The 15,349-nt window shown below is 41.7% G+C and overlaps 1 protein-coding gene across 1 annotated transcript in view; it reads right to left on the reverse strand.

Annotated features, from left to right (window-relative positions):
- HSD17B12 (hydroxysteroid 17-beta dehydrogenase 12) overlaps window positions 1-15,349 on the reverse strand; it is a 204,323-nt gene that overhangs the window by 19,638 nt on the left and 169,336 nt on the right. Inside the window, exons 8-9 of the mRNA XM_062196279.1 lie at window positions 4,988-5,069; window positions 3,064-3,129 (exon numbers count right to left, since the gene is read on the reverse strand). Of these exons, the coding sequence (XP_062052263.1) occupies window positions 3,064-3,129; window positions 4,988-5,069 (148 nt within the window). The remainder of the gene's footprint in view (window positions 1-3,063; window positions 3,130-4,987; window positions 5,070-15,349) is intronic.

Consider the following 15,349-nt stretch of genomic DNA (forward strand, 5'->3'; position numbering starts at 1 on the left):
TTGGTGCCAAACTGACCCATATTTGAGTCATGGTTCAACATGGGGAAAAGATTTAATACTGCTAAGCTTCAATTTCCACAGCTTTATGATAACCACACCATCTCACAGAATCATTAGGGCAGGCAGTGAAATGACATATTTAAAGTGTTTAGCACTATGCCTGAAAAGAAGCTACTCAAATATTTGCTGTCATTTTCATTGATCATTTGGGCTTTTGGGGTACAAAAAGCAAAATACTAGGTCTATAGTAAGGAAAGCCACAGTGAATACCAGGCATATGTAGAAGGGGGATAAGTGATGGGCAGAAGGAGTAAAGAGGCAAGGATTACAACTCCTCCCAAGACATTATTAAAAATGACCTAGCATGGAAACACTGTAGGCCATTATTTCTTTGGGGGAACAAATAACTGACATGAAATAGACACCCACTAAAAATGTTACATCTACTTCCCCTCCTATTTTCTATTGTATATCCATAGCATTAGGGTCTCCTAGCTACATGATATACTCAAAAATCTTTATAAAAATGGACAGAAGGCCTGAGATAAGAGCTAAAAATATAAAACTCTTGGAAGAAAATGGGGAAAAGTTCGTTATACTGGATTTGGCAAGGATTTCTTGGATAAGACACCAAAAATACTGGCAACAAAAGAAAAAACCGATAAATTAGACTGCATCAAAGTTAAAAAGATACTAGCAATATCTGTGCATTAAAAGGCACTATCAGGGACAGGAGTTGTGGTGTAGAGGATAAATCGCTGCGTGCCACGCCAGCATCCCTTATGGGGCACTGGTTCAAGTCCCAGCTGCTCCATTTCTGATCCAGCTCCCTGCTAATGCACCTGGGTAAGCAGCAGAGGGCGACCCAAGTGCTTGGGCCCCTGCACCCATGTGGGAGACCTGGAAGAAGCTCCTAGCTCCAGGCTTCAGTCTGGCCCAGCCCCAGCCCCAGCAATGGTGGCCATTTGGGGAGTGAATCAGTGGATGGAAGATTGTTCTCTCTGATTCTACCTCTCTTCTCTCTCTCGCTCTCTCTGTAACTGTGCCTTTCAATTAAAAAAGATAAATTTTTAAGATTTGTTTATTTATTTGAAAGATGGAGAGGCAGAGGCAGAGAGAGAGAGAGAGTTTTCCATCTACTGGTTCATTCCCCAAATGCCTGCAATGGCTAGGGTTGGGCCAGATCAGAGCTTCATTTGGGTCTCCCACATGGGTGCAGGGGCCCAAGCACTTGGGTTATCTTCCATTGCTTTTCCAGGTGCATTAGTAGGGAGCTGGATTGGAAGTGGAGAAGCCAGGACTTGGACTGGTGCCCATATGGGATGCCAGCGCTGCAGGTGGCATCTTAACCTGCTGTGCCAGAGCGCCACTCCAATAAAATAAATCTCTTAAAAATAAATAAGTAAGTAAATAAAAGACACTATCAGCAGAATGAAAAGGCAACTCACAGAATGGTGATAATATCTGGATATCATATATCTATCTAATAAGATGTCAACATCCAGAATATATAAGGAACTACTATAATTCAGTGACAAGAAAAACCCAAAAAACTCAATTTAGAAATGGGAAAGGACTTGAATAGATATTTTCCCAAAGCTGATATACATATGGCCATTTAGCCCCTGGAAAGGTGCTCAACACTGCTCATCATCAGAGAAAGCAAATCAAAACCTTAATGAGATACCACTTCATAGCCATGAGGATGACTGTTATAGAACAACAGCAACAGAAAGTAACAAATGTTAGCAAGGATATCTGAGAAATTGGAACTCTCATACACTGCTAGTGGAGTATAACATGGTGCAGCCAATAGGGAAAACAGAATCATAGTTCCTCAAAAGATTTCATATAAATTACCACATGGCCTAGCATGCCTACTTCTAAGTACACAGCCAAAAAATGTGAAAGCAGGGTCTCAAAGAAATATTTATGTGCCCACATTCATAGATGCATATTTAGAATAGCCAGCAAGTGGAAACAACCCAAATGCCCATCTACAGAGGAATGAACAAACCAAATGCAATCCACACATGCAATGGAATATTAATCAGCACTTTAAAAGGAAGGGAATTCTGACTTATCACCAGGGATGAACTTTGAAGACATTATACTAAGTGAAGACAGTTACAAAAGGTCAAATACTGTACAATTCCATTCATATGAGGAACTAAGAGTAGCCAAATTTATAGAGATAGAAACTACCCAGTCCTGAGGGAAGGGGCAAATGAAGAGTTAGTGTTTAATGAATAGAGTTTCTAATCTAGAAAATGGAACATGTTCTACAGCTGGATGACATTAATGACTGCACAACAGTGTGAATGTGCTTCATGCCAGTGCACTGCACAATTAAAAACGATGAAAATGCTATATGTATTTCTCCACAATTTTTAAAAAGAAGAGACTATCAATAGTCTAATTATCTCAACATAAAGTAGTAAGAACTTATAATAGTTAGGATTCAACTGTTTACACTCCATTTAGCTCTACTTTAGGGATCCCTGCTAAAAAAAATTCTAGGGGGCAGTTTTTAAAAACCCAGACTTATATATGTAAATGAAATAGAAACTGGGGTCTATGCTGTCATGCAGCAAGTTAAGCCACTGCCTACAGTGCTGGCAAACCATATGGGAGCCAGTTCGAATCCTTGCTGCTCCACTTCTGATTCAGCTCCCTGCTGACAGCCTGGGAAAAGCAGCGGAAGATGGCCCAAGTCCCTGGGCCCCTGCCACCCATATGGGAGACCTGGAAGAAGCTCCTGGCTCTTGGCTTCAGCCTGGCCCAGCTGTTGCGGCCATTTGGGGAGTGAACCATAGGATGGAAGATCTCTCCCTCTGTCTTTCTTTCCCTCTCTGTAACTGTGACTTTCAAATAAATAAATCTTAAAAGAGAGAGAGAGAGAGAGAGAGAGAGAGAGAGAGAGAGAGAAACCATGTCTAACAGTATGCTAACGTCACATCCACTAACTTAGGAGTGTGATTTTCTTTTGTTGCCAAGACAGCAACAGTTGCTGTGGAAACCACACAAAAACAGGGATACTTAACAGAAGCAAACTGCACTCACCTGCACAAAGATGCCCTTGCTCCTGTATTCCTCATGGAGGCACTGAGAGAAGAAATCTACAAAAGCCTGGGAGGCAGTGGGAGGGAGAAGAAAACACACAGATTACATCAATGTGTCTGACTTGTAGCCATAGAAACAAAAAATAACAAACTAACCAGTTAACACTATCATTTCTAATCATTCTTTTTCATTTCAAAAGCAGACTACATCTTAAAAAACACCAACAGCTCAAGTTGTTTTTGCTTGCCACTAAATGAAGTATTATCTTACCAAATACTATGCAGAACAAATTTTAATTGGAAAAAACTCTTCTTATCCTTATTTTTCCCCAGAAAATTATTTTCCAAGAAAAAATATTTTATATTATAAGTCAAAGCATGCATTTCTTCTCTCTACTTGCCACTCAAATGAAAACACAATATGAATTCTGTCTAACTCAGTTCTATGGGGACTTCGCTGCTGCTACAAAGAAAAGAGCAAGCATCCTCTTGCAGCTCTAGGATGGAAAGAGCCATCAAGAGCAGAGCTGAATGTGACAGCGCCTCTTCTGATCATGGTACAACCTGAAATCCATTTGTAAAAAGCCATTTTTGGGGGAAAAATATGGACTTAATCTTGGGCTTGAAATGCAAAGTATCAATAATGACTCTGGAGGCCAGTGCTGTGGCGTAGCAGGTAAAGCCATCACCTGCAGTGCTGGCATCCCAAATGGCGCTGGTTCAAGTCCCAGCTGCTTTACTTCTGAACCAGCTCTCTGCTAAGGCCTGGGAAATAAGTGGAAGATGGCCCAAGTCCTTTGGCCCTTGCACCAGCAAGGGAGACCCAGAAGCTCCAGGCTCCTGGCTTCAGATCGGCCCAGCTCTGGCCGTTGTGGCAATCTGGGGAGTGATCAGGAGATGGAAGACCTCTCTCTCTTTCCCTCTGCCTCTCTGTAACTCTGCCTTTCAAATAAATAAATCTTAAAAAAGAAAAAGACTCTGCAAGAGTCCCAATTAGCAATAATTTTCTGTTCATGGAGACAGGTAAGAAGTTGGGGTCACCAATCCCTTCAAGAAACCTGGCATTACGTTTCAGGGATACGGAAATCAAGTTAATGGCAGGGACTCTGGGGTGGTGCCAAGCTTTCCCAAAAGATAGCCATGATGATTTGAATTTTATCAAGTGAAAAAGAAGGCCAATGTTTTGTTCCTGTCTTTTGATGACATATTACAAGTTCTTACTGTATAATATATTAAGCTTACTTTTCCTGAAAAGCTTGCTCAATGTTAAGGTCTGAGCAGTCATTTTCCCTTAAGAGATGTAGTCCTTGCCTCAACAATGTATCTGAAGATGAGGCTACTGACCTGCAGGCAGCAGGAAATGCATTCAAAATTATTTTCCTAGAAGTAATGTGAAGAGGTGAACGGTAATGCTGTGTGAAATTATGGCTCTTACAGAGAACTCTGGAAAATTCTCACATCCCAGAAGTAACAAGGAGTTACCAGTAAATTCTGGATAATGGGACAAAACAGTCATTCTCTCACTCACACTATCCTGTGCCTAGTGTGTACATGTATGTGTTGACTGTGTGTACTTCTTCCAAATTGTGTGAAGTTGACTCATTCATCTACCAAATTCAGAATCTTCTACCCATTAACATCATGTTCTAATCAACTGGTCTAGGCCAGCTCTCCATGAAAGGACAAGTGTCACCTTTAAAATCAGTAAACTACCGGGAGGAACAAAGGCCTGTGTGGATCTCATACCCGGGTGTCACACCTAGCTCTGGCTCTCCTGAAGCTTGCATTGGGTAGTTTCCGTTTTGTCTCATTCCATTGGAAAACTGCCAAGATTTGAACTTCAGGAAACTTCTATCTACTTTAATCTCTCAGCTTAGAAAGTATTGCTCACTCTTATACCCATGCCTCCCTAAAACGCTGTTCACCTTGGTTGCAGAGTAGATGGTCAGCAGTGGAACTGGGAACGTGCCACTGGCAGAGGAGATGTTCAGAATTGCACCTTTAGATCTAAAAAGGAAAATGTACCAAGTCAATACAGGGCAATCATATACACAGCGGTCTGAGAATCGCAGATTGAGATATATAATTATTTGAAGCAGAGTAACATAGATTTTTTTTTTTTTAAATCATACATCCTTCTCTGTCTCTCCTCAGTGTGTGATACGGTAGGCCAGCACATGGAGGCATAATTCAATCAACTAAAAATAACTCTTCTTTACCATTGGCTCATTTCCTAGTCCTAGTGATCCAGGGCATGACCGGATCAGATTACAGTCTCCTCCAGTTGCTCTCTCCCCTTTGAGGTCCTCTCTGGTCACAGTACCAAGAATTCTCACTTTCAGATACTCTTATACTCCCTCCATGCATCTTTATTTTGGCTTACCACCATATATTACCTTGCTATAGAATGTAATCATTTTATAGGTAAAAGCATTCTCTCCCTCAAGAAAACCACAAGCTTCTAGCTACCATAGCCCACTGTCCTTCACAACACGCTATACAACATGGAGTATGCAACAAACAGGCACTTAATAGAATCTTCTGACAATGAGTGAATGGCCATGTCCCACCCTCCTACTTTCCCTTGGTTGTAGGTATTTGGGCACCAAACAAACAGTTGATTCTAAAATTAAGTGACTCTAGAGTTCATGAAATCATATTCTTTGGCCAAAAGAAGGAGCTCAATTTCTACTGTAACTTTCAGGACTCTTAAAACGTAAAGTCAGAGGGACTGGCACTGTGGAATAGCAGGCAAAGCTGCCACCTGCAATGCCAGAATCCCATATGGATGCTAGTTAGTCCAGGCTGCTCTACTTCCAATCCATCTCTCTGCTATGGCCTGGGAAAGCAGTAGAAGATGGCCCAAGTCCCTTGGTCCCTGCACCTGCATGGGACACCTGGAAGAAGCTCCTGGTTCCTGGCTTCAGATCAGCTCAGCTCTGGCTGGCTGTTATGGGCATTTGGGGAGTGAACTAGCGGATAGAAGATCTCTCTATCTCTCTCTGCCTCTGCCTCTCTGTAACTCTGCCTTTCAAGTAAATAATATATCTTTATTTTTTTTTTAAGAAGTCTTCCATCCACTGGTTCCCTCCCCAGATGGCTACAATGGCCGAAGCCAGGAGCCAGGAGCTTCATCCAGATCTCCCACACCAGTGGAGGGGCCCAAGGACTTGGGCCATCTTCCACTGCTTTCCCAGGCCATAGCAGAGAACTGAATCAGAAGTGGAGCAGCCAGGACTCGAACTGAGCTAGTGCCATATGGGATACTGGCACTACAGGCAGCAATTTTACCCACTATGCTACAGTGCCGGTCCCAGTAAACAAATCTTAAAAAAAAAAAAAAAAGTCAAGTCAGCCAATGAGTAAGAATTTTTAATCTAACAAATAAACAGAAAACTAGTTTGAGGAAAACAATGCTGTAGATATTCCAGTTGTTAGCAAATCCATGTAGACCAGGTAACACATAGAATGTCAGAACTAACAGTCATTGTTCCTCTCAAACCCATTCTTCTCTCAAGGGTCTTCTTTAGCTATAACAAGTGGACCCCACCCACTTCATCCCTGACACCAGCTTCCTGTCCTTTAGCCCAGTTGCTCATCATTCTTTGAATTTACTTCCCCAAGGCCCATTATTTTAAAAATTAAGAAAGAGACTATACAGACCTTTTTATGCAAAAATAATAAAGGAAACATGATTAAACAGCATTTAAGATATTTTAGACGTAGATCTGAAAAGAAATAATCCCCAAAGGTCACCCGCTCCATCTGCCAGCCTCTAGGCAAGATGCCACTTCAACCATCACAGGGAAGTCAGCATCCTCGGCTTCATGTGTGTCACTGGAAACAAGCTGGTTGTTTTGTTTTGCTTTGCTTTAATAGAAGTTCTTATGAGTAATATATACTTTCCTCAGCAGAGAAATCGATTAATGTTTTGGGGATAGACATCTATTTTCAAATGATAAGATGTTATTAAGTATACTGAAGAAAGCTGCAAATAAGTAGTCAGTTGATTAACTGCATCCTTCCTTCCTTCCTTCCTTCCTTCCTTCCTTCCTTCCCTCCCTCCCTCCCTCCCTCCCTCCCTCTCTTATTCTCACTCTTATATTTAACAGGGATCACTTTTCAGTTAAATTTAAACACCTAAGAATAATTGTGTGTTAATTAAAGAATTCAACCAATAGTATTAAGTAGAACAACAACAACAAAAATACTAAAAGGGATAAAGTATTAAGTTGTTCCTCGACAGTCAGGACAAGGACTGATCAAGTCATTGTTTTTCATAGTGTCCATTTCACTTCAACAGGTTTCCTTTTTGGTGCTTGGTTAGTTGTCACCGATCAGGGAGAACATATGATATTTGTCCCTTTGGGACTGGCTTAATTCACTCAGCATGATGTTTTCCAGATTCCTCCATTTTGTTGCAAATAAAAAAAGTGGGAATAAGAGAGGGAGGAGATGTACAGTTCGGCACATGCTCAATCGGACTTGTCCCAAATGGCAGAGTTAGAAACAGGCCAGGGGATTCCAATTCAATCCCATCAAGGTGGCATGTACCAATGCCATCTCATTAGTCAAAGTGATCAGTTTCAGTTCATAAAATGCCCATGAGAGTATTTCAGGCATGGAAAGCCAAGACACTCTGGCAAAAAAAATAACAACAACAACAACAAAAAAACCTAAATGAAAGATCTAAAGATCTCTGTGAGTGAGATCCCAGCGGAAAGAATGGGCCATCAAAGAAGGAGGTACCTTTCTCTGAAGGGAGGAGAGAATTTCCACTTTGACTATGGCCTTGTCTAAAGAAGAGCGGAGTTGGCGAACTCAAAAGGCTTCCATAGCCTTGGCAACTCATGACAAGAGCCTCAGGTGATTACTGACGCCATAAACAAGAGTGTCAATTGTTAAATCAACAATGGGAGTCACTGTGCATGTACTCCCCATGTAGGATATCTGTCCTTAATGTGTTGTACTATGTGAATTAACAGTATAACTAGCACTCAAACAGTACTTTACACTGTGTTTCTGTATGGCAAACTGTTGAAATCTTTACTTAGTATATACTAAATTGATCTTCTGTATAAAAAAATAAATAAAAATGGAATAAAAACCACTTTTGTTACAAGAAAGTTTTCATTCAGTATTCACTTATGATTCTTAAAATATCTACCTTTTTAGGGTGTTGAAAATGACAATTGATGGGGCTGGTGCTGTCGCACAGTAGGTTAATCCTCTGCCTGTGGTGCTGGCATCCTATATGGGTGCCATTTCTAGTCCTGGCTGCTTCTCTTCCAATCCAGCTCTCTGCAATGGCCTGGGAAAGTAGTAGAAGATGGGCCAAGTCCTTGGGTCTCTGCACCCACATGGGAGACTTGGAAGAAGCTCCATGGCTCCTGCCTTCAGATTGGCTCAGCTCTGGCCATTGCAGCCATTTGCGGAGTAAACCAGTGGATGGAAGACCTTTCTCTTTGTCTCTCCCTCTCACTGTCTTTAACTCTACCTCTCAAATAAATAAATAAAATCTTTGAAAAAAATGACAATTACACAATTCTATAAATTTCCTAAAAATCTCTAACATTATACTTTATTTTATTTTAAAGATTTACTTATTTATTTGAAAGGCGGAGTTACAGAGAGGAAGAGGCAGAGGCAGAGAGAGAAGTCTTTTACCCACCAGTTCACTCCTCAAGTGGCTGCAATGGCCAGAGCCAGGCCAATCTGAAGTTAGGAGACAGGAACTTCCTCCGGGTCTCCCAAGTGCGTGCAGGGGCCCAAGTACTTGGAACATCTCTTGCTGCTTTCCCAGGTGCATTAGCAGGGATCTGGATCAGAAATGGGGTGGCCAGGACTCAAACAGGCGCCCATATTGGGTATGCTGGTGTTGTAGACAGTGGCTTAGCCCACTATACCACAGTGCCAGCCCCTGAACTATATACTTTAAACAGATGTGAAATATGTCTCAATAAAGCAGTAAGCAGAAATAGATTTGCTATCTATTAGAATGTATCATCTGGGGCCGGCACTGTGGTGCAGTGGGTTAACACCCTGGCCTGAAGCGCCAGCATCCCATATGGGCGCCGGTTCTAGTCTCGGCTGCTCCACTTCCGATCCAGCTCTCTGCTGTGGCCTGGGAAAGCAGTAGAAGATGGCCCAAGTCCTTGGGCCCTGCACCCGCGTGGGAGACCAGGAAGAAGCTCCTGGCTACTGACTTCAGATGGGCGCAGCTCCGGCCATTGCGGCCAATTGGGAAGTGAACCAGTGGATGGAAGACCTCTCTCTCTGTTTCTACCTCTCTCTGTAACTCTTTCAAATAAGTAAAATAAATCTTAAAAAAAAAAAAAAGAATATATCTTATTTAAGCTGTTCGCAATCAAGTGAAAGCTGAGAGGGACTGCACCTGATGCAACACTGATACAACAGTCCTGACAAGTGCACCCTCACCCTGCACCCTAAGCATCTTGAGTGGCTAGTGTTGCACCATTTTAACGTTTTCTCCCCTCTCTAACCAGGAAGGGTGATACCCTCACTCATTCCGCGCAGGTGAAGCAGCAGTCAGCTGGAAGGAGACGCGGCGATGCACCTCGCAGGAGCTGCAGCCCGTTCCTCACTGCTGGTTTTGGAGCTGGCTCCCTGCATTCTGCTCAGCTTAGCTAGGGGGTGGGCCCTGGAATAAAAGCCTCATACTTCTCATTTCACCCCTCACAAATGAAATGCAACTGAAAAGTCTTTAAAAGTTAAAGCTCAAGGTAATCAAGTATGCTTAAAAGAATCAAACCTTGACCTTAGCAAACCAGACTCTTAAAACTTCACTCGCCAAACACTGATTTCAGCTCAGGAAAAGGAAAAGTCATTCAGAGACTAAAAAGTTTTCATCACATTCTCAAAAATAACACAGAACAATAACCCAATGTCATAATTATACAGTCATGCTCCTTTATTGTTTACTCTTTGCAGCAACTAAGATATTTGTTTTTCAAATATTCTACCCTGATTTAAAATTTCTACAGGGTAGGGCTAGGAAAAAATGGGATTTTAAAAGTATTTGTAAAACAATGTATTTGCATTCTAAAATACATTAAATCTAAGACCAACAAAGTATTGTAAAAAAGCACGAACATACTCCTAAGTAAATAAAAGGATAGCATTTATAATTACCAAATGACAGTCAACAAAACAAGCCCTTTACAAATAAAACTCTGTCCTCCCATCAAGCACAGCTAGTTATCTAGCACAACCTTCTTCCCACACCCGCATACACAACAGCATACAATCCTCTCTCTCCAAGAGTAATATTCAACTGAGTTTTGTATGAATTATAAATAACACACTGGTATAGCCTGTTCTAATCCTTGCACTGCATACGGTATCTATTCTTTATGTAGAAAAGGGGATGAACATTTGGGACTGTGAGGCATAAAGGACTTGCCTTTAAAATCAACTACTTTGTCTAGCTCTAATCCTCCATCTAAGCAGAATTAGTGACGTCAAAGCAGTTTCCATGGTAGAGCCAGACTCATGACAACTCTGTTATATCAAGCAGAAGGACAAAATGGGCTGCGCTTAATTGCACACAGAAACAAACATAAAACCAAACCCTGGGTAATCTCTCATTTTCTGGGGACTTGGGAACAATTCTAAGATTGGGAGGCACATTAAGGATTTTTGCTGAATTTCTCTAATGAAGACTCATGTTGCTCATACTTCAAGCACATTTCCTAGTTTCTTATGACAAATATCCAAATAAACAAGGCAAGTAACATTTTCTGTGATGCAACATTCCTAACTCATCTTCTTGCTTGCTAACAGCTACACAATGGAGTCTCAGAGCTAACAAATGACTGAGGATCTCCGAGAACAAAAATACTGCAAAAATGAAGCAGAAAAACAACTGCTGATACGGGAGCATCTTTTTTATATAAACACAGTCGCTTCAATTACTAGTCCTCTCACAAGCCAAACATTAACCCTGCCCCTTAAAAATGAAGTGCCTTGCAAGTATAGCTTCCTATAGCTATACTTCTAGAATTTCCTCCTACTAATGAAACTCCCATTAATATCCTGGGTTACCTGAATTTAAAAAACAAGAAAGGTTAAGTACTTATTCTATAAATGCCCCATCATTATATCAGGCTGTTGTAGTATCCTTGTCCTCACACCTACAAACATTCTATTGTTCAAATAAATACACTTTAAAAAGTACTATTATTATAGAAGAAGTCACCAATTTTGTCTCCCTCGGGAAACCTCGTCACTGTCCCACAGTGCAGGTGAGGAAAGAGAGGTGGGAAGCATAAATGCTGCTCTGAAGAAAGGTGAGGAACCCAGGACTGAAGGGTCGACCCCAGTGTAGGCAACCTAATGGATAAGGACTGCAGAGTCAGTCCACGTGTGACAGCTAACTGTATACCGACGACAGGATCAGGCCCAGCATGCACGGCCAACTGTCTACAGACTGCAGGGTCAGGTCCAGCACACACAGCTGACTCTATAGAGTTTGATGACAGATAAAGGAGAATGTACAAAGACGACTCCATCAGAATTCTTCCCATTTATTTCAAGGAGGACATACTCAAGCATGCACTTAGAGTATCATTTAATATATATAAACGTATCTTATATGTTTAATATATATTTTAATATATGTAAACATTTTAATATACATAATATTGAAACATAATATTGAAATTTGTACAGACCGTTCTCTAACAGAGTCTTGTGAAGTGAGAAACGCTATCATAATAGAGTTCTTTGTCAGAAAAGCACCTTGGAACACCTGAGTGAGGTACATAATTAGAACCAGCAATCCAAATACTTACATTGCACCAATATTGCTTTGTTGAAGAAAGTTTGCAAACATTTAGCACATGAAAAAAAATTACCTGCCCTAGAATACCATAACATGTCATAATTCCACCTTAAGCAATACAGTATGAAAGAAGCTATTTTTAGCTTTTCCACGGTTGTTATGGCAACCACCTTCTGGCTTCAGCTGTACACAATGTTTATAATTCCAGGGAAGTGGAAAGAGCAAGTTTCCTCTATAATGTAATTGTGCACTTTCTACTTCTATGGTAATAATACCTTAGTTTGATTACAGATACTTGTTTAGCGATTGTTGGCCCCAGGCTACAATTCTACAGGGTTTGGAAAAATCTCACACATCAGAGGTAAAATCAGTGAAAGGAAAAACAATGACAACAAAAGATCTTTAGAAAGGACTCCACTGGTACTCACGGAGATACCAAGTCTATGGAAACCAAACACAGGAAAATGCTATTTAGGGGCAGTGTAGAGAGTAGGTCATAATGAAACCACTTAATGATGTGTAAGGACAATTCCAGATGATCTGTTAATCTGCATTTCTGCCTTTGCTGTGGCCTCCCAGGTAACACTTCTGGCTTCCTTTTCTGTAAGCTGTAGGCTTTTACTGTTCTAGACAATGGATTGTGTGCAGTGATGTACACCACTTCCAGGGCTGGCCCCTGAAACTGTCCCTAAAAGCACCAACTCTCTCTTCCCTTATCTGCTAGCTGGGTGCACAGAAGAATGCTAAGACTCTATAGAACAATGGAGCTCTTAGATGTACAAACTCAGACCCCTGGATGACTGGGTAGAGACCTATAAGGGGAGAACAAGTCTTTGTGTGGTAAGCCACTGACATTTGGGGTAATTTGTTGTAGCAGTTAGCCTGTCTTGACCAATACACCAAGTGACTCCTTAACTCAGTTGGACAGAGATGTTCCTTTTCTAACCACGGTACTGATTCATAAAATCCACACCCATTTCTCACTGACTGTTAGCAATACCACAATCACCACCCCCACATCAATTTCATCCTATTGCTTCCATCAGACCATGTCTCAAGCTCAGTTTAAAATCAACTTGATTTCTGAAAGGCAAGGATCCAACTCATCTTCTGTATATTCCATGATAAGCTTTACTTAATGAATCCCTGTTAGATGTGTGAATTCTTTTCTTGGCATTGTTTTTATCTAATGTTCCTGCTAACTGTGCTACTGGATGCCAGGCCTACAGAGGTAATGAGAAGTTCCTATAGCTCCTTACATTCGTATCCTCTACAAACCCACTGTGTAGCAATGTAGCTTCACAGCACTCTATCTCTTGAAGCCTCAGTTTATCCATCTGTCAAAAGAGGAGGGTTGCTTTCAATTAATTTAGAGCATTGGATTCTCTGACTTTTTGAATCTGATATTTTGTTCTGCAAAATGATTTCACAACCATTATCTCTTTCGACATGGTTTTCACTCACACGATCAAAAAATTCCTTCTACAGGAACCAACGTTGAGATATAGTGGGTTAAGCTGGAGCCTAGTGCCAACACCCCACATTTAAGTGCTGGTTCGAACCCTGGTTGATCCATTTCCAATCCAACTTCCTGCTAATGTGCTTGGGAAGGCAGTAGAAGATGAATCCTGCAATCCATGTGGGAGACCGTGAAGAAGTTCACGGCTCCTTACTTTGACCTGGCCCAGACCTGGCTGCTGTCTGTGGCCATTTGGAGAGTGAACCAGCAGATGGAAGATCTCTGTACCTCTCTCTCTGTTACTTCATCTTTCAAAGAAATAAACGCATCTTTTTACAATACCTCTATGGCTTATAAATACTTCTTTTTTTCATGGATGGATTTACTACACTGAATTCTTTAATACCATGTCACTTGCAATGGACAAACTAGGATTAAGATGATGGCCCAAATTTCAACCCAGCTGGGTTCTGTTCTGTCTGTCCAACTCTGCTGTCTTCTGGGTGTTCTGGTCTAATTTAGTCACTGCCATTTTCATGACTGACCATCAGGGGCTCATTTCTACTGTCATCCAACAATTAGCAGCATTAAAGAGAAATTTTACGAAAATAATTAAACAGATAAAGTGGAATTACAAAGAGCATTTCTGAGAAAAAGTTTCATAACCAGTCTCTGAAGATATTCAACAAATGGGTTTCTAACCTCATTTTGTTCAATCTGTACAGTGGCAGCATGGTACAACACCTGGTACACAGGAACTACTCAAGTTATTGTTCCTGTCTGGAGTTGGTGGCAGAAGCCTTCAGGATTTCCATCTACAACACTGTCAGTACCCTACATCTCACATTCAAAGCTGTTTTGCAGGGGCTAGTGTTGTGGCATAGTGGGTAGAGCTGCTGCCTGCAATGCCAGCACCCCACATGGGTGCTGGTTTGGGTTCCGTTTGTTCTACTTCCAATCCAGCTCCCTGCTAAGGTGCCTGGGAAAGCAGTAGAAGATGGCCCAAGTCCTTGCATCCCTACACCCACGTGGGAGACCCAGAAGAAGCTTCCGGCTCCTGGCCTCAGCCTAGCTTCAGCTCTGGCTGTTGCAGCCATTTGGAGAATGAACAGGTGGATGGAAGATCTCTCTCTCTCTCTCTCTTTCTCTCCCCCCACTCAGTAACTCTGCCTTTCATATAAATAAATATTTTTTAAAGAATTATTTATTTTTTATTTGAAAGAGTTACATATAGAGAAGGAGAGACGGAGAGGTCTTCCATACGCTGCTTTACTTCCCAACTGGCCACAATGGCCAGAGCTGTGCTGATCTGAAGGCAGGAGCCAGGAGCTTCTTCCGGGTCTCCCACGTGGGTGCAGGGGCCCAAGGACTTGGGCCATCTTCCACTGCTTTCCCAGGCCGTATCAGAGAGCTGGATCGAAAGTGGAGTAGCCAGTACTTGAACTGGCGCCCATGTGGGGTGCTGGCACTGCAGGCAGCAGGTCTACCACTAAACCACAGTGCCGGCCCCAATAAATATTTTTTAAAGCTATTTTGCAGAGGGAGAATAACTAACTTTAGCAAGTGACAGAGCTGGCTCAAGATGCAAGCCTAGCTCTTTCCAACAGGTTTTTCTTTGAAGGCCTAAGCATTATTCTGGTTTTTCCAAGGGAGGAATACAGTTGAATTACAATCTTATACTTCATGGTATTTCAAACCTGAGACCTCCACAGCACATTGCTCAGTAAAAAAGAAGACATCTACCATATCCTGGTGGTACCCAATTCAAATTAGAATGCACACAGGGCTGGCAAACACCATTTTCTTTCCAGGCTTGGGCTGACGTCTTACAATAAACCATGGCTGAGTTCCTCATCTACCCATTCTCCCAGAAAGAACCAAAAAACTGGAGAGTAGGATCTTGCTTCATGAAACTCCCCTGATGTTGGCTCTGGGAGCATACAGCTTTAAGGAAGGCATTCCCAGGAATATCCCAGGAACTCTGTCCACCCCCTCAGAATAGCAGGCAATTGAGTTTGTGATGGT

This window comes from Lepus europaeus, chromosome 7 (assembly GCF_033115175.1).
Source record: "Lepus europaeus isolate LE1 chromosome 7, mLepTim1.pri, whole genome shotgun sequence".
Lineage (NCBI taxonomy): Eukaryota > Metazoa > Chordata > Mammalia > Lagomorpha > Leporidae > Lepus > Lepus europaeus.